The sequence below is a fragment of the Scatophagus argus genome, chromosome 13, assembly GCF_020382885.2.
Source record: "Scatophagus argus isolate fScaArg1 chromosome 13, fScaArg1.pri, whole genome shotgun sequence".
Taxonomy (NCBI): Eukaryota; Metazoa; Chordata; class Actinopteri; family Scatophagidae; genus Scatophagus; species Scatophagus argus.
In genome coordinates this window covers 1336204-1354726 of record NC_058505.1, presented here as the reverse complement: position 1 = coordinate 1354726, position 18523 = coordinate 1336204, and the positions used below count along the sequence as shown (strand labels likewise).

General features: G+C 46.8%; 3 protein-coding genes across 11 annotated transcripts in view; 2 read left to right on the top strand and 1 right to left on the bottom strand.

The window, feature by feature from the left end:
* larp4b (La ribonucleoprotein 4B) overlaps positions 1-7753 on the top strand; it is a 34529-nt gene extending 26776 nt beyond the window's left edge. For all 4 annotated transcript variants that reach the window (XM_046407956.1, XM_046407957.1, XM_046407954.1 and 1 more), the window contains one exon: positions 9-7753. In XM_046407956.1, coding sequence (XP_046263912.1) covers positions 9-335 — 327 coding nt within the window. In that variant the 3' untranslated portion in view covers positions 336-7753. The remainder of the gene's footprint in view (positions 1-8) is intronic.
* Positions 7754-8081: 328 nt separating this feature from the next.
* LOC124069142 (tripartite motif-containing protein 16-like) lies at positions 8082-11486 on the bottom strand. The gene has a single exon (XM_046407971.1). It carries the CDS (start codon positions 11063-11065, stop codon positions 9311-9313), a length of 1755 nt encoding a protein of 584 aa, XP_046263927.1. The 5' UTR covers positions 11066-11486; the 3' UTR covers positions 8082-9310.
* Positions 11487-14126: 2640 nt separating this feature from the next.
* LOC124069129 (disco-interacting protein 2 homolog C) overlaps positions 14127-18523 on the top strand; it is a 112092-nt gene continuing 107695 nt past the window's right edge. For 3 of the 6 annotated variants that reach the window (XM_046407942.1, XM_046407938.1, XM_046407937.1), the window contains exon 1: positions 14128-14398. In XM_046407942.1, the coding sequence (XP_046263898.1) occupies positions 14320-14398 (79 nt within the window). In that variant the 5' untranslated portion in view covers positions 14128-14319. Of the gene's footprint in view, positions 14399-18523 lie in introns of all 6 variants that reach the window. The other 3 variants (XM_046407941.1, XM_046407939.1, XM_046407945.1) reach the window with 2 other exon arrangements.

Here is an 18523-nt window from a genome sequence, read left to right as displayed (position 1 = left end):
CCACTCAGGAGCTGAGGAAGCCCTCCTACGCTGAGATCTGCCAGCGGGTGAAGGACACCCCGACATTACAGCAGCCACCGACCGCCAAGGAAGCCAAGCCAGCCTGCGCTGCCCCCACAGGCGAGGAGAGGAAGTGCTCCGACGCCTCCATCCTGTCAGGGGAGGCCAAGGCCAGAGAGACATACCCCCCCTCCTCCAAACCCGGCTCAGCCACCTCGGGCAGACCCCTGAGGGACGCGCGGAGGCCGGCGGGGCGGTGGGGCTCCCCGCCCCCACACCCGGGGAAAACTCCCAGCAAAGATCCCCAGCACACCCCGCCCAAGTCCCCGCAGTAGGACGACTCCCTGTGTCCTCCAGCCTCCCCCACTACGCTCCACAGATGCGTTTAAAAGGAAAAAAAAGGACATCTAATCAGGGCTACTCAGTACTTCTCTCCCAGGATCACCAGTCACAAACAAGCATAGAGGACGCCTTCTTTTCTGGATCAGGGCTTGCAGACAAAAAGCACTTTACTGTGCATGTAGAGCACCGTTTCATTCTTTTTAGTCTATTTATTTGCTTTTTTTTAAAAAATTTCAGTTTTATTTCTCCTTTTGTCGTTTTGCATTACGTAGTTGTGTCAGCCTGTAAGTTGGCACAGACGACACTGAAATTTATTCTTTCTGTCCTCAAGGCCTTGTGGGGTTAAACTAGTGTTGTGTGCGAAGCAGCAGGGCATTGTTGGAAGCTGGACGGAGCGCGTCTCAAAGTGAGGGGTTTGTTTGCATGTTGAGTGGCACTGATGTGCAACTTTGTGTAGCTTAATTATGGGTCATAATTAGCAGATGTGTTTTTTAAATTGATTATTCACATCCATATGCAAGACTTAACATCTAAATCTCATCGCGACGAGACTCGGATCGTTGGTTTACATCGCCTCACAGTGAAGTTTTTGTTTGCAGATTAGCTCACAGGGTGACTCAGTGGAGTCGCGGCTGAGCGTCTCCTCGGCGCTCTCTTCCTCTGGTCGTTTCCTCTGTGAGGAGTCGCCCCCTCTGCTGTTTGCTCTTCTTTCTTACTGTTTGCTAACACTGCTAACTAGCTGGCTTTGTTGCATAGCTTGTGTCTAACAGCCAATGTGAGATCAGTGTTTTTTTTCTGTGTGCGACTGCAAACAAACCAGGCATCGAGGCGCCTGTCGTTGTTGTTGTTGTTGTTGGCCAGAACTTATTTTGTCCTTTGAAGTGTCTGGAAGTTGGTTAACGTGTTGTGTCGCTCACATTTAACGAGTGAGGGGAAGCTCAGTTTTCTTGGCACTGCGTTGGCTTTGGGGAAAGCTTTCCTCTTGAAACTGTGGAATAAAACCGTCAGCAGGCACATGACGCCACAGGACGCCACGGGCTGGAAACGTCACGTCCAGCGGCTGCTTCTCGTCTTAAGCAGCACTGGGGAGCTGAGATCAGGAAGGGGCTACCGGTGAACCCACGTCAGGTCACTGCTGGGCCGCCATGAGGGGGAGGAGGAGGTTTACTGTCCTGATGAGACAGTGTGACTCTTTTAGGGGACAAAATGCACCACGAGTTCAGAGTTCAGCGTGCAGTTTTGACAGAATTGTTCAAATAGCTTCTCGTTGTCTCTTGTAGATTCGATGCTCGATGTGGAATCCTGGAATCTGTTACCACATTGCATCTCTTACTTTGCACTGTCACTGTGTTCTCGCACTCAGAGAGCAAATGCTCGTCTGTCCTACCTGAAGAGAAAAAGGGAATTAAGTGGATGGGGGCGCCGTGGCTGAAGATTTGACTAAAAGTTTTCCAGGATTAAATCTGTGTGGACACAATCTCTGAAGCTTCAGTTGTTCTGCCTTGTGGATGCCTGTGAACTCACCGTTTTGAAGGACGGACGTTCAGGCAGCATCACACCACTTGCGGTTGCTATCGTTAACTTTTATTTTCTGCTGAAGGACTTGGTGCTCGTTTGGATTTTGGCCTTTGGTTCTGTCAGGAAGAGTTTTCATTGAAAGCGTGCTGGTCAGACTGATGAATATGGAAAGTGAGACGGTTGAATAGGACAGGAGTTTCTTACTGAATCTAAAGTGATGAAGGTGGGTGATGAGTGGGCTTCTTTCTTTGGGATGTGGTTTGTCACGTTGGAGTGTGAGATGTTCGAGGCTCACACAGACGGTGTTGCAAAATGAAGCTTGTTAACGGCAGGAGTGCGATCACGGAGGTCTGACTCCATCCCGTGAACGTGTTCGGCTCCTCCTTTTTCCTCGGCGTCGAGTTGACAGGTTTTTGTCGTTCGTTCGTTTGTTTCTGTCAGCATGCTCCCTCATTGGTTTGTTCTAGTTCAAGTTTGCACGTTTTAATTTGACGTTTGATTTTTTTTTTTTTTTTCCTCCCTTCAAAAACATTGGAAAAGATTGACCAAAGCACACTTAACTGCTTCACTCCTGACGGGTGTTGAATTTAAAGCACAGAGCAGAACGAGAACGAGACGCTGACTCTTAGCACCCACACACGTTCGGGCTTCATGGGACTTTGGGTGGCGGCGGCGGCGGCTGCTCGTCGAGGAGCTGAGGGAACATTTTTCATTCCTCCGTTTGAGTGAAGTAGACAGAATTCAGATGCGGGGAGGAAGCTTGCTGGTCAGATTTAGTTCAGTTTAAGTTTCGGTTGGGATGTCTGTCTTTCTGTAGCAGCAACTTTGGCAGACAACCAACCAAGTCTTGGATGTTTTTACTGTGTTGGAAGTAGAAAAGAATTACTGCTGTACGAGCGTTGAGATGCCCCGAAATGACAGCTGAAGGATAAAATTATGACGTGTTGAAGTTTCTTGTTTTTCGTGTGTTTGTTTTTATTTGACGCGAGTTTCCCTCCCTCGTCAGTCGTGTGCTCGGGTTAATCTTTTAAAGTTGTCACCTCAGATGCAAAACACCCTTGAAAGAAAACCACTGTACTATAGTCACCATGCGTTCGGGGGAAACACAAACCCAAACACGGGACCTCGCATGTCTCGCCAAAGTCTTCCTGCAACAAGAAGCATTCTGGGTAATCCCACTGAGACAAACATCTGATGAAGGGAAAGCTTCGTGAAAAAGCCTGCACTCCTGCTCATAGCAGCTTTTGATTTGGACGCTAAATCTTTCAGTTTGCTAAACATATGATTTTTTTTTTCTTTTTTCCAAAGGACTGAGATGCACTTGGATGGGTCGATTATTTTTATTATTTTTTTTTTCCTCATTGGTGGAAAAGGTGAAATATCCACTTATTTATAAACCAATGCTGTTTATTCCATGAGAAATAAGTTTTCTTTTTAGGGAGATGATAAAAAATAAAGATGCATCGAGGTCTCTAATGTATACGCAAAATGTACAAAAAAAATTCCATCCAGTGTTTGAGAAACTTGAATTTTATTTAAACTTGAAAAATGACTTTGCCTTAACTTTTATACAAGACAAGCATAGAGTTTATTTCTTTTCAAAAAACAAAAAATCCCCGAAATGTTAAACAAAGTGTGGAAAATATTCAGTCGTACCAGACGTCATAAGTCTTACAGAGAGAAAGTACAAGTCTAGCAGCTTTTCTTTCTTTTCCCTTTTTGTTTTTGTAAACTGTACGAAAAAGAATCATTTTGGTTGTTTTCCTTTTGTTTTCGTTCTTTAATAGTTTCAGGTTGTTTTTTGGGGGGGGGATATATAAACCTTGTAAATGCAAAACTAGTCAATACTGTATTAAATTTGTGCACTTTGAAGTGTGTGCTTTGCTTGTACAGTTGTAAATACTCAGAAAAATATAAGAGGTACCTTAAAATGATTATAAAAAATATATTGATCTTGTTGAACTATTAATGTCGCTATCGAGCTGGATGTAGGATATAAAAAAACTTAATGTTGTGCTTTTGGAAATATTTTTCTTTAACTTTTTTAAAACTTTTTATTTGGGTGTGCGGAGTCTGAATTGTGCTCGTCTCTGCAGGGCGGCCAGGCTGTCTGATTGTACATTTTGTTTTGTTTTTGTTGTCTTTCATTCCATTTGTCACACCTGTGCCCCCCTCACTGTGCACTAATTGGACGGATCCTGTGGTACTGACAAGCATCTCATTAACAAACCTTACAAAGCTGCGTGTCCACCAACGTCCTCTGCGAAGCTCCGGCTTCGTTTTAGCTGGAAATGATTTTGTGTCCAGACGTTGTCTCTGTGCTGAAAGCACAGGGGACAGGAAGCGTGAATGCTGAAGCTGTTTAGCTGAAAGAAAAGCACTACATGTGGGATTTTTGCTCATCACTCTGCCACTAAAGTCAGGGATTTCTGACATCTTTACATTCTGCTGTTATACCAATGCAGAGAAAACCAATAACCTAAAAGCTACAGTAACAGGCATTAAAGATATTTTCCAGTAGAACTGTCACAGCTTCGGGGGGGAAGTCGCCTTGTGTAGACCACGACACTAAAACCCGACGTGTTCGCACACAAACTGCGGTATAATCAAACTGCATTGTGTCCACACGAGGCGGGCAGCATGACTAGACAATATCTCATTTTAAACATATTCATGAGAGCTGAAGTTCTGACAAGCGTCTGCACAAAAGGCTGGAACTTGATTTGTGGTTTTCTGTCCGTTTGCTTTGTGCAGTTAGAGTTTGATCCAAGGAGCAGTTGAACATTTTGACAGAAGCGTTTTTGGGTTGAGGATTGCGACAAGATCAGTGACATCAGTGCATTTAGCTTGAGGCGGGATGTTTTTAGCCTAGCTTGGCTTAAAGACACGACACGAAAGGGAAAGTGCTAGCCTGGTGCTGTTGAGTTTAAAATGAATCCACAAATGCCGCTAAAGCTTGTTTGTTGAAAACGTACACACAAACAGAAATGTTAAAATGACAAGCCTTGGTTGGTTTTTTTTTTCGTTTATGAAAGATTCAAGAAAAAGTCAGTGGACCCGACTGTTTGCATCACCTCATGCTTCACAAATATCAGTTTACCTTGTTTACAGATTAAATGAGACACACATTTGGGCTTTGGAGAAGCTGCTAAGTGCAGTTGGGATTTCTTTGGCAAGACAGAAGCCAGGTGTTTCCACCTGTAGCCCGTCTTGTGGCTAAGCTAGGCTAATCTTGTCCTGACTTAGCTTTGTTTTGAATGTACACAAGTAAGAGCAGTATGGATTTTTATCCAGCTGTCAGAAAGGAAAGTGGAAAAGTGTATTCAGTGAATGTTGAACGATTTCTTGAGTCAATATGAAATGCTAATTCTGTTAGCATATAGCAGCTACAGCTCACTGGTATACGATATAAAGATGTGCAACACATCTCCGCTTCCTCTCGCTGTGCAAATGTGAAGCCAAAATATCCCTGATTTGAGTGCTGCCACCTTGTCCTGCTGATGTCATTTGGAGCCAGTCTATGCAGTAGTGATCAGGAGGTGGAGCCAAGGTATGGAGTTCCCGCCTATACACACACATCTGAGCCAATCAGGAGCAGCGCTAAACTGTCAATCACGACGTTTCGTCCCCGTTTCACAGCATCAATTAACTAAAACCAAACTGATCAGAAAAATGAACACTTGATCAGACATCAGTGTGATAAGAGCTAATTAAAATGACAGAAGCCATCTTTGGGAAAAAGATACTTGATGTGTACTTAAAGTTTTTAGTTTGGCTCAAGTCCCATTAAGTTATCAGAAAATCAGAAACCATCTTATGACCCTACGTGCCAGTTTTTGATCCTGTGATGCAGTTCAGTCGTTAATAAAAAGCATCTGAGGTGAGATACCCATCCCCTCCTGTGAACTTTCATTGTGTATCTCCAGCTGAGACTCATGGGAGATGTAGTTGTTGAATCCCGGTACATTTTGAGTTTATTTTTGTTGAAATGGACCGTCCTCACAGATGCACTCTGTGTGTTGGAGCTTCAAACAGGACCAGAGTTGGGCCGAGTCCAGTTTATGCTCATGTCTGTTTGGTACTGGGACCCTCTTTTTGTGGATCAGCCCTTGTGTCGCTTTCAGAGTAGGTCTTCCTTTTGGAAACTTGTTAATAAATGTGGGCTCTGGAATGTTTTCCACGGGTCGGTGTGTCATCAGTGTTACGGACAGAAAACCACAGGAACTTGTTTTAGCTTTTAATGGACCAACGAAATGTTTTGTGGTGAAATCCAACAAGTGAAGCATTAAATTGGGCAGGACTTCCTTCTTTATTACCAAGACGTGTGGGCGCTGAGATGTTGGTGTGATGTAACCTTTGGTCACAAGCTGCAGCTCCTCTGGCCCTCTGAAAAGAACGAAGGCTGACGGCCCAGTTTCGTGTTCGGAGACGCTGTCCTTCGAGGCGAACTCGCTCCCTTATCACAGTGGAGCACAGCGTGTTGAGGTGCTGATGAATGTTTGACCTGTGGGTTGGGAATTTTCTCATTTCTTAAGAAGCTCTTTGGAAACAAAGAGGTTGAGCTCAAAGTTCTCCAGCAGGGTGTCGCTGCAAGGACCCAACAAGATCTTTGAATCTTTGAAACCTGCTCAGCGTTTTTAGCTTCTCTCCTCCGGAGTTGTTGGTTTGTTGTTCATGTTCTTCAGCTTTCATGACTTCCTCTCCTGGGAAATAAATGTGCACATCGTTTTCATTTGGGCTTCGTTGGTTTTGTTTCGGGAGTTGGGGACAGAAGGCTCGACTGGAATCGCAGCTTTGTCTCAAGTTTCAGAGGGAGTTTTCTGGCACATAGCGTTAACTGTTTAAAGCATTTGATCACGTGGACTGCATCTTGTTGTGGCAAAGCAAAGCACTAACTGTGCCATGACACACCTGTTTTAGTCTTGACTGGGCAGTTTAACTTGTACATAGCTGAGCGCTTGCCATCTCAGGCTTTTAGTTTGTTGTGTTTTAGTTTAAGATCAACGTGATGCCACTGACTGTAGGAGCGGGTTTCCTGTAACTCGCTCACCCGGTCCCCGCCGAGTCCGAGTCGTGTCCGACCTCAGACTTTGAGGGCGTAAAACCCTGACGCTGATTACAAACTGAGCATCCCCGAACTGTGAATGTGTGCATGTGTGTGGACAAAGTAAACGTACCACCCAGAAATCCGGACCGAAGCAGCTCTTTGCGAAGCGACTCCTGAAGGGATCCCCCGTTTTGGCGGCAGGCGGGCCCCACGTGGTGCTCGCCTCTGCAGTGTCGCTGCAGCGTTTGGAGGAGCTTCGCTTTGTCCCGGACTTCTGCACGGAGCGTCACACCTCATATCAGCCTGTCGGTGGCCTCAGCTCTCAGTCGCCTCCTTCCTGTTCGCCCGTTTCAACAGTGCCATCGTTTGGGTTTGTTTTCTCAAGGGTTGCATCTTGACGTAACAAATGGACCCCTTGTCTTTTGTTTTCTATTTTATTTTTTATTTTCAAAGATAAAACAACGAATGCACACAAGTGACTGGAACAGGACTCGACTCTATCGGCTCACTGTGGTTTGACTCGTTAACACTCTTTCCATGCTACGCTAACAGCTGAGGACAATCGATGACTCCGTCACGTTGGGCTTTGGACACATGATTTTGTCTAACGACACCTTTAACAGATGTGGAATGGAGGCTGCATTCAAGAGGGCTTCTTTTCTAGCGTTTCTTTTGATTTAATCTCTTTTGGTTATTGTTTGGGTCTCTTCCTCCGTCAGGACTGGAATCAAGCGTACATGTCAGCTGTAGGTAATTTAAGTTACTCTGTGTCATGATGTAAAACTGTCTCATTTGGAGAAAAAAATGTAGCTTACTGAAAAATAAAGATTTAGGCACTGCTGAGGAGCTGCTGTGTGTGGTGTTTTGGCTTCTTCTGAGCAGTTCTGTGGAACCTGAGCAGCTTTTTCACTTTGTAGGTTTCCATGTTTTTATTTTTTCAGACCAGTTTTATACGTGGCTGAAATTCAGTTGGTAAAATACAATCTAAAGAATAATACATCAAGAATTTGGGAAGGTGGAGGAATTAAAAACAAGATGAACAATCCAGGTTTCAGGGAAGAAGGTGTCGGCGTTGAGTCTGAACGTCCTCTCCAACACTTAACTGCTGTAAAGGTGAAAAGTTATTGGAGTCCCATGAATCAAAAAGTGTCACAAATTGCACCACAGACGGTCAGAATTTGAAGCAGCGAAGCTTTATTGTCAAATCACAAAGCAAAGCTTGTGGCTGGTGAGAAGCTGAACATCTGTGAACATCTGTACAAAACCCTTTGATACCAAACGTCTTGGAGAAGCTGCTCACACCCACATATGTCACGGCACGCGTCCAACGCTCATGTATGGCGTCCAATGGCATCAGACTGGCCGTGTTTTAAGCCACACATGGATTGTTAACGAGGGCTGGACGTTATCACGAAGGCCGACTGCAGTCCGGTCAAATCCCGGTCAGGGTTACCATGTGGTTGTCCCACTGAGCCACCAGGTTCTCCAAGAGGCCTCAGCCTGTGAGACTGAAGGATTTCAGCAGAATTTCAGCTCTAGAAGAAAAGCTGAAAACTTTAAGGATGTTTTGAAACTTTTCATGAATAAAAAACGTCCACATGTAAAGTTGACCACATGGCCAAGAGCAACATCATCTGTATTGATCCTCATTAAAATGGACTGAAGAGGATCAGAAAAACAGCAAGAAGATTTTGGTTTAGAAAAGACAGCAAGCGAACTAAAACAGCTAAATTAAAAATAGAGAACAGAAGATTACAATGTTATGATTAATTTTAGTTCAGATCAGATCCACAGAGCAAATGATGCACAAACGAGGTTCTCTAAAGCTGTAACCATCATGACCACAATCAATAAGGAGATTCACTGTTTTCTCTGAGAAGGAACAAAGAATTTTCTTCTCGTCTTCATTCCAGGCTATCAAACACGGCTGATGGAGAATCATGTTCAAACATTTCAAACACGAGTTACTTTCTTCTGTTAAGATGGATGAGGACACACAGTGAACGTTCAGATTAGTACGAGTCAAGAGCCAAAATACCACCAGCAAAATCAATAACTTATCAAACTTAACAGGATCTTCTGACTGACAGAAGGTTGACACCACAGACCGCCATGTATGACACAGTTAGAAAGTTAGAAATAACATTTTACACATAACTCACATGAGGCTGTTAGCCTCCTGACTTCCTCTGGCAAAGCAATAAATGTAAATGTAATTATAAATTTCCTTACAAAAGCACAAAGTGGTGAGAACAAAATATTAACAATAATGTTTGACTGACAGCTGATCTCAGTGCAGTGAAGAGACGCCACAACAATCAGCTCTCAGCAACAAACATGAAGACAAAATGAGTTGAAGAATTAAAACAGAATTGAACCCACAGCCCATTAAAGGACTTCTGTCTATTTCAGCTTACAGAACTCAGCAGTGGATTCACAATGATAAAGTCCAAGTCCAGCATAGAGAGGCTGAGTGAATGTGGTCTGGACTCTGTGGAGGAGAGTCATGGTTTCAGAGATGCTGTAGAAGGACAGAATACCTGCACTGTGATCCAGGTACACTCCTACTCTGGAGGACGGAGGACCTGAGACAGCAGTTTGGACATCGTTGTGCCAAAACTTATAACTGTTGTTGTCACAATCTAATGCCCAACATTTGTTGTTTAACCCAAATCTACATTCATGTCCCCACCCTGATCTGCTGATATTCTTGTATGCGACTGCTACACAAACTCCACCTCCATCTTCTCTCCACTCCACCTCCCAGTAACAACGTCCAGTCAGACTCTCTCTGCTCAGGACCTGAGGCCAAAAAGTGAATCTGTCTGGGTGATCAGGATGAGACTGATGTTGATTCATTCTTGTTGCTTTTCTGTTCCCCTCAGATAATAACAGCCATGTGTGTGCTGTGTTTGGATCCAGTGTGATTTCACGTGAATATTTTAAGAAGTCAGCTCTGGTCTTGGGCTCTGGTTGTGGCAGTAAAACATCCACTTCAGCCAGTGAGATGTTTGTCCATGTGTCCCTCAGGACGTCCTGTAGTTTGTCTCTGAGCTCTGACACAGCAGCCGTCACATCCTCAAAGTATCTCAGAGGACGGATGTTGATGCTGGATGAGTGTGTGGACTCACTGAGTGCTGACAGTGAGGGGTAGTTGTGTAGAAACTGGGTGTGATCCTCTGTGTGTGAGAGCTTCTTCAGCTCAGCGTCTTTCCTCTTCAGCTCAGTGATCTCCTGCTCCAGCTTCTCCTGAAGCTCCAAGACTCGACTCACTTCAGTTTGCTGCTGGGATCTGAGCTGCTGCTTCACATCAGAGCTTCTTTTCTCCATGAGACGGATCAGCTGAGTGAAGATCTTCTCACTGTCCTCCACTGCTTTATCAGCAGAGCGACTGATGGCCTCCACCTCCTGTTGAAGCACCTTCAGGTCTTTCTGTCTGTCCTGGATTCTCTGCTGGATGTTTTGTAGACTCACCTCGACTTCTCTCTGCCTCTCAGTCCTTTCTGCTGCAGCTGACACTGTGTCGTGGCCTTTATGTTCATCCACAGGGCAGAGATAACAGATACACTGCTGATCAGTACGGCAGAACATCTTCATCACCTCATCATGACGAGAGCACATGTTCTCCTGGAGCTTCTCAGTGGGCTCCACCAGCTTGTGTTTCGTTAGCTGAGCCACATCATAGTGAGGCTGGAGGTGTTTCTCACAGTAAGAGACCAGACAGACCAGACAGGACTTGAGGGCTTTCAGTTTTCTCCCAGTGCAGACATCACAGGCCACATCTTCAGGTCCAGCATAGCAGTGATCAGCAGGAGCAGCTTGGAGTCCAGTCTTCTTCAGCTGCTCCACTAAAACTGCTAACATGGTGTTTTTCATCAGGACAGGCCTCGGTGTGAAGGTCTGCCTACACTGAGGGCAGCTGTGGATTCTCCTCTCATCCTCTTCATCCCAGTGGGTTTTAATACAGTTCATGCAGTAGTTGTGTCCACAGGGAATCGCCACCGGATCCTTCAGTAGATCCAGACAGATCGAACAACAGAAGGTTTCGTGGTCAAGCTGAACTCCTTTTTGCGCCATTTTACCTCTCAGCGACAACGACTGTTTGGCTTTCACTTTCATCAAAAGTGAAACCAGTCTGAGCTCTGATCTAAACAACATGTGTCTCTGCAGTGAATGAGGCCTGTCAGCTCCTGCACTTCACCACCATGTTGGTTCCACCCATCTTCAAACTGTAGATCTGAAGGGGAGGGAACAGGAAACATGTGGACAGAGAGGAGCTGACTGTGTTTGAGAGCAGGAAGAAGGAGGAGGCTTAGAGATCCTGTGTGTTTAACACGTGTTTACAATGGAGCTCATTTATCACCTTAAAACACTGTTCACTTCAGCTCAGAGGAGGTAAACTCTTTTCATAATCAGGAGGTTTGGAGATGGCTCCACAGTTTTCAACAGCAGCTGATTGGTCCGCTAATTCAGATTAATCAAACTTTTCATTGATTACAGTCAGTCAAATAGAGTACATGACAGTCAGTCTCTGCTGTAAAGATACTGAAACGCCAACAATGTAATAAAATATGATGAAACTCTTTTATTTGATAGTTAAGCTTTTTTGAGGAATACAGATTACTGTTATTTAAAACAAACTGAATTTTAAACACATGGCGTATTTCAGTGTTGAGTGCATTTGAACAGATAATTTAAATAAGTTACTTGTTGTAAGTCTGAATGTGTCCCACAGGACACGAATGCATCAGATCATCAGGCTGTGCAGGTAAGACTGTAATGACTCCAGGCTGTAGTTTTAATATACATGGGAAGGGGTGGGGCATCCACATCCTCCCTGTTATTCAGATTTAATGCGACAGATTTAAAGAACCTGCTTTGCTATGACAGGTTACCATCTAAAAAATTACTACACTTTAAAACTAAAACGTCATTGAGCTTCACATGAACGTTCTGGATGAGAAGAGTCAGAGAGCAGTTTACATCTGCTCAAACCTTTTAAATGCCAGCATTTTAGTGGGGGAACTTCCCCACTCACAGGCCTGGATCAGCAGACCACCAACAGCTTCTGTATGGACACAGATGGCTTCGTGTGAGTCGGTCCTGATGAGAGCGAACAACCACAGGATGGCAGCGAGTTCACACAGGAAGCTGCTGATGATCCTTTATGTGGCCTGTGATGTTGTTGTTCACAAAAGCTTTGAATTTCACATTCATTCAAGCAGACTGCGACGTGTTTGGTGGCACATGTGCTCAAATGAGTCACATTTAAAACAGCTGCACTGCAGTTCAGAGAATCCTCAGACCGGCTCAACCAGGAAAGCTGTAATTCGAGTCGCTTTGGCGCCCCCCAGTGGCCACATGAATGACAGGCAGCACGAAGGAGGCGGTGTCTGCTGATTCATGCTGGCTGTGAGCAACAAGTGCAGCTACGCCCTTCAGTCCTGCTCCGTCAGCTCTGCTTTCCTGTGCCGCCCTGAGGGGTCAGGGGTGTTTAGGAGCCCACAGAAAAGTGGGAATTGGAACATGTTTTTCATGCTGCCGCTCTGTGGTGCATGTGAGCACCTTAGACAAGAAGAAGATGAAGATGATGAAGTGATTTGCTCTGTGGGACATTCAGGCACCTTCATGTTCCTCAGGTGAACTTGAGTTAACACTTGAGAGGAGTGACAGGAAGTGTGATTTTATTTAAAAATAAACATCTCTTAATCTGAAAATGATAGCCTTGAATCAAAATATTGTTGAAAAATTAGTTAAGGTGGTCCCGCGGTGATCAGCCAGCTCTCAGCTCGCGGATCAGGGCTTTGTGCTGTCCAAGGTGCTGGGTTCGAGTCCCGGCGGGGGCGTGGCCTCCCTGTGCGCAGTTTGCACGGGTTCCCTCCCCGCCGTCAGAAACATGTCCGCAGTTTGATCCTCCGGCTGCTGAGAGGACAAGTTTCAGTGTCTCCTTCCTCATCAAAGTGACAAACGTCCGGAAAACAAACCAAACACAAACTGGAGTTCAGTTTGTGACATTTTCCATCATGTATCTGACAAACCGTAAGCAGCTGTTCACCACATCCTGCTCACTGCTGCCCCCACGTGGCAGCAGGAGCATCTTATTGCAGTTTTAAGATCTGATGGAAGTAACACCTTACAGGACGAGCACATCTTAACACATGTGATAGTTGGATAGATGGCGCCCCCTGATGGTTTGTTTGTCAGGTCGATGAAAATAAAATAAGATCAATGAACAGTTTTGTCTGAAACAGTTGACAAGAAAATATTCGACCTTTATGAGTTCAGTTATTGATGTTTTCATCCTGTCCAAAGTCGCCTGCAGTGCTTTCTACCTGCAGGATCCACGAAGTCAGCCACAACTAACCAGCTCCACGCCGGAAGCAAAATTATTTTACCTTCAAAATAAGAGCAGATTTCGGCGAGGCGAGAAAGAGGTATAAGGTTTTCCAGAGCTACCAAATTTGTATCCAGATAGACTGAATCAAAAGTTCAAAAGTTGTCTTAGAATTTTTTTGTGGGTTGTGAAATCGACAGTCCACTAGAAGACTTTTTTAATCTGTTGAAGTAAAATTTACGAGATAAGTCAAAGGTTTGTATTTTCAGTCATAATCATGAGATAGTGGGTTGTAGTGAAAGATGGTGTGTTAGCACAGAGTCCTGCAGCTTAGCACCTTAGTCACTGGTCCCTCAGTCACTGAGATGGCAAGTCAGAAGCTGGAAGCGAGATCTTATTATTTTAACGTACAACAACACAATATTGACTTGTTATCTCAAAATTTTGACTTTTCAAACTCACATTTTTGAGTATTTTAATTTTCTATTATCATCATACTTTTGTTATCCTGGTTCTTCTCTGTGTGTGTTGTGCTGTAGGTATCAATATGAAAATCTCATACTTTATTTTTCATTTTAGTGAGACACAAACAAACATAGAAGACACAAAACCTACAGACAAGGAGGTAAAACAGATACTGTGATGCACGACGGCTTGTCAAGTGTTGTGTGTGGGCTTTGGTATTAATGTTTTACAGTATGTTAATATGTGAGAACGACGGGAGGAGGAGAAGAAGAAGAAGAATTTGATTTGGAAAGTAAAGACAGAAATAAGAGATTGGGAGACATGCAAAAGACAAAAGGACAACATTTGCATGGGGGTTATGAGCTGTGGCAGAATCCACAAAATTCCGGCTCTTATTTTTAAAATAAAGGCACCGGAAGCCGAGCCGCCATGTTTCGTCCAGCTTGCCGCTGTGTTTGCGGAGGTTGACGGCGCTGCTGCCGCACGGAGTTCGACACACGGAGACACAGTCCGGCTGACTTTGGATTTTGGGGGGTTTGAGGAGAAGCCAGCGGGGAGAAAACAGACGGAAAGAGGCGGGAAACAGACATTTAAGTCGGGTTCTAACGGCGGAATGGCGGACCGGGACCCGGTGCCGCTTCCTGCGGAGGTGCGGGCCAAACTGGCCGAGCTGGAGCTGGAGTTATCCGAGGGTGAGTACGTGAATGTCAGCGCTGAGCTCGGCGGCTCGGCCCGGACTCTGCTGCTGCTGCGGCGGCGGCGGGGACGAACCGGGCCAGAGTTTGAGCTGCGGGGGGAGGAAAAGTGTGGAGCCACAAGTTCGAGTCCGTGTTTCCACACACACACACACACACACGGCCGCTGGCTGGTGTGGCTGTGATTTGGGTGCAAAGTGGAAGCGGACTGTGATGTCCTCCTCATGTGTCAGACCAGGTCCCTGTAGTAAAACGTTTCTCTGGCTTTCCACTCGACACGCGGACACCACCGGGCTCACGCGAGCTAACAGATCGATAAAATGTTTTGTCACGTTAAATCAGCAGCAGCAGCTGTTCGTCATTTTCTTCTTCTTCTGCTCGATCACAGCCAAACTGAACAAACACAAACAAGCGAAGCCTGAAGCTCAGACAGAACTGATTTTTCCTGCTTGAAAATAGTGAAAATAGTCCCTGATGTCGCACCTTCTGTCTTAGTTTGTCCTGCTGAAACCTAAAATATTCAGTTTGCTGTGAGGGAAGCAGAAGAGCAGCACACGGAGAAGCTGAAGCCAGAGAGGATTTAGCTTTTGAAACAGTTTGTGTGGATCAGTCGGTCAGTGGTCCATCCCAGCAGATAAACACCAACACCACACCACACTGAGAGGTGTGTGTGGAGCAGCACAGGCAGGGGTTCTCCACAGGTTCTCCACAGGTTCCCGCACTGTGGAGAACCTGTGGAGAACGCTGTGGAGGTTCTCCACTTTGGACGTTCTCCCACTGTGGAGGTTCTCCCTCTGTGGGGAAGCTGTGGAAAACGCTGTGGAGGTTCTCCACTGTGGAGGTTCTCCCACTGTGGGGAAGCTGTGGAAAACGCTGTGGAGGTTCTCCACTGTGGAGGTTCTCCCACTGTGGGGAAGCTGTGGAAAACGCTGTGGAGGTTCTCCACTGTGGAGGTTCTCTCCGGGTTTGTCGGTGAGAAGTTGCTGTGGGAGGGCCTGTGGAAATCCCCGTTGGTGTGTCGTGGACGTGCAGCTGCTGGATCACACAGTGATCACATGACACACTGCAGCCAGGAGGGGAGGACTGATGGTTTCCATCATCTTCCAGCTTGTCTCCATCACACCGGAGCTTACATCCACGTCTCCTGTAAGACGCTTAATGCAGCCTCGGTATTGATTTTCTCATTAGCTCCCCCCTCCTCCCCCTTTCCTCCCCCTCCTCCCTGATATGTCACATTGCTGCAGACTCGCTCTCGGCCTGGAGAGTATCACAGTGTCATGTTTCAGCTGCCTGCCAGCAGCGTTTTGCCTGTTTTGTCATGGAGCTCAGCCGTGTGTGGGGGAAGCGAAGGCGTGGAGGGAGGAAGCCTGGAACAGCTGACTGCTAACGCATTTCAGTGTTTCCACTGCTGCAGCGGCGCTTCAGAGGGCTCAGAGCTGAGGGGAGGAAGGTGACACACGTCTTCTGCAGTGTGAAGCGCTCAGAGTCGCTCCGGTGGGAACGAGCGCGTCTGGGGGGGGGGGCGGGGTCACGTGCCCCGCTGCATCATTCACACGCTCAGCCTCCTCGCATCCCGCAGACTTTGACCTCATTCCTTCAGTTTCCACGCGTCATCCCGTCAGGTGTCGCAGCGGCTTCACGGGGAGCCCTTGAGCAAGGCATTGGACCGCTCTGCCCCTCCTCCATCACTTCCCCTCGCGGTGTCGCCGCTCCTCACCTGTCGGCCTTCCGGCAGCTCGGCCTTAACTGCTTTGCTCAAAGGCTCGTTTTCATTTTTTAGCAGATGTTTGTCGGTTGTTGCTCTCCGACCCTCCACCACAGACAAAACACAGACAGTGAGAATCAGTACATCAGGTCGAGCGGCTGGGAACTGCTCTGTCCCTCCTGTCTGCGAGGGCCCCGCTGTGAGGGCCCCGCTGTGTGGGCCCATCACTGTGAGGGCCCCACTGTGAGGGCCCCTGCTTTCCCTGAAGTAATTTGTTAGCTTTGTTAGCAGCAGTGACTGCGTGAACGCGATGAACCAAACCCTGAGACGGCCGTCGTTCGGGGAAGCAGCGGCCAGAGAGGATGTCCCCGCTCAGGCCGGTCCACACAGAGACGGAGGGACGTGGGGACACACTGTGCTGTTTAAAGCCTCCTTTGCTGTCTGTCCTGCAGCTGCAGACTGACAGACAGGTTGTCCTGAACTAATCTGTCTGCTGGCTGAATATTAAGCTCTGCAGTTCAGCCCTGATAACAAGATGTCCACCTCAACACACTGCAGATTACACACACGCACACACACACACACACACACACACACATAGCTAACCCCACCTGACCTGCAGTGTCTGTGTGTTGTTGTATCTGCTGTGTTTGTGCTGTAGGTTCAGATTAGTTTCCTGTCCAGCTGTCAGTCAGACCGTGTGGGCGGGGCTTCACTGACTGTGTGGGCAGTCTGCAGGTGACGCTCTGCCACTCAGGTGTGGGGAAAAGCGAGGAGCATCATGTCTCGGCTGTACTGTGGAACAAGTTTATTGATGAGCCTCACTGAGCCTCCCAGTGTTTGCTTCATGTGACGTTTGAAGAATGACTTCCTTCAACCTGAAGTCACTGCTGACTTCTGTGTGACTCGCCTGGGCTCATCGTGTTCCGTTTATCTTACAAACAAACATAAACATAAACGCACGAGATGTGAACAGACTGTGCTCTTCCAGTCCAGAAACAAATCTCACCAGACTCGAATCAACAAGACGAGCGTGTGGACGTGACGGTGGCTCACGCCTTCACGTCTTGTTGCCAAAGACGTTAAAGTGACGAAAGCAGGAAGTCATCGCGGTGCAAGAAGAGGAAGCAGCTAATGCTGATCATGCAGATTTAATGTCAGGGGACCCGCTGTGACCTTTGACCTGAGTCACATGGAATTCCCCTCTTCGTGTCCTAGAGAGTCAAGGAGACTCAGACAAATGTCTCCGTCACCGAGACGCTTCAGAAACAACTGGATTCATTTTTCATGGACTCACGGCTGAAACGCCGACTGAGTTGTCCGTCTCCTCGCTGGCAGACTGAACTGAACTCGCTAAGCCTGCGGCCTCACAGCTTAATGTATTCAGCCGGTGACATTGCACTGATTTGGGCTAAGAAATGACATCCGTACGCATTTTGTTTCTGCCGTTTGGCCTCTTGCATTTTCTTCCTGGTCGTACAAATAATGTGAAATTCTTTACACAAAATACGAGTTCATGTGAGGCGAAGTGAAGCAGAGTGTGAGGAGCAGAAAAGGACTGAAGGAAGCAGAAAAACAAGACAGAAATGCATGAAAAGGATCAGAACGGAGTTTAAAGAACAACAAGATGTGCAGCAGCAGCAGGAGGTGGATGTGGATCAGCAGCTGGAGTTCATCTGGTCATGTGACAGAGTCAACATTTTAAAAAACAACACAAGTTAAGTTTCATCTGCTTCATTAAATGTTTGGTCATCAGAGGATGACGATCAGCCGCGGTGGAGCCGGGTGGAACCAGGTGGAACCAGGCGGAACCAGGCGGAACCGGGTGCGGCCCGGTCGACCTTTGCACCTGCCCTGCAGTATAACGCACACACACACACACTCTTGCCTTATCAGTGAATGAATGCTTGGTGATGACTGGTGACTTGGTGGTGTGAAGACAAAGTGTGTTGGTGCAGTGGCGGATTCAGGTGGTCTGAGGGCCAGGGGCAGCCCCCCCTCGGGTCCAGCATGTCGGCATGTGCTGAGGTCCTCGGGTCCTGCTGTGGAAGTCTCTCTGTCTCAGTCGACTTTTTTGTTGGGTTTTATCTCCGTAAACCCGTCTGTCGCTCCTGTCAGTCGTAATTCTGTGACGAAGCGGCGACGTCGCTGCACGGCAGTCAGACGCTGACACGAACGGGCCTTCGGGTCAGACGGACGAGAACAGCAAAACCCTGACCCGAACTGTGAAGCATGCAGCAGTTTACCGACTGGAGCTTTGGTTTGTGCACACAGCTCACACACACTCGGTTTGAGGCTCAGATCACCTGGATGAGCTGCCGGATCGGCTTCATCATACCTGAAGGCCCAACGTCACGTCTTCAGGTTGTTTCTGTGCTTCCCAAAAACCAGAGACTCCTCACTTATTGTGGCTCAGA

What these genes read in the sequence shown, in the direction of transcription:
- LOC124069142 (XM_046407971.1), bottom strand. Translation starts at nt 11,065, where the DNA reads ATGTTGTTTAGATCAGAGCTCAGACTGGTTTCACTTTTGATGAAAGTG.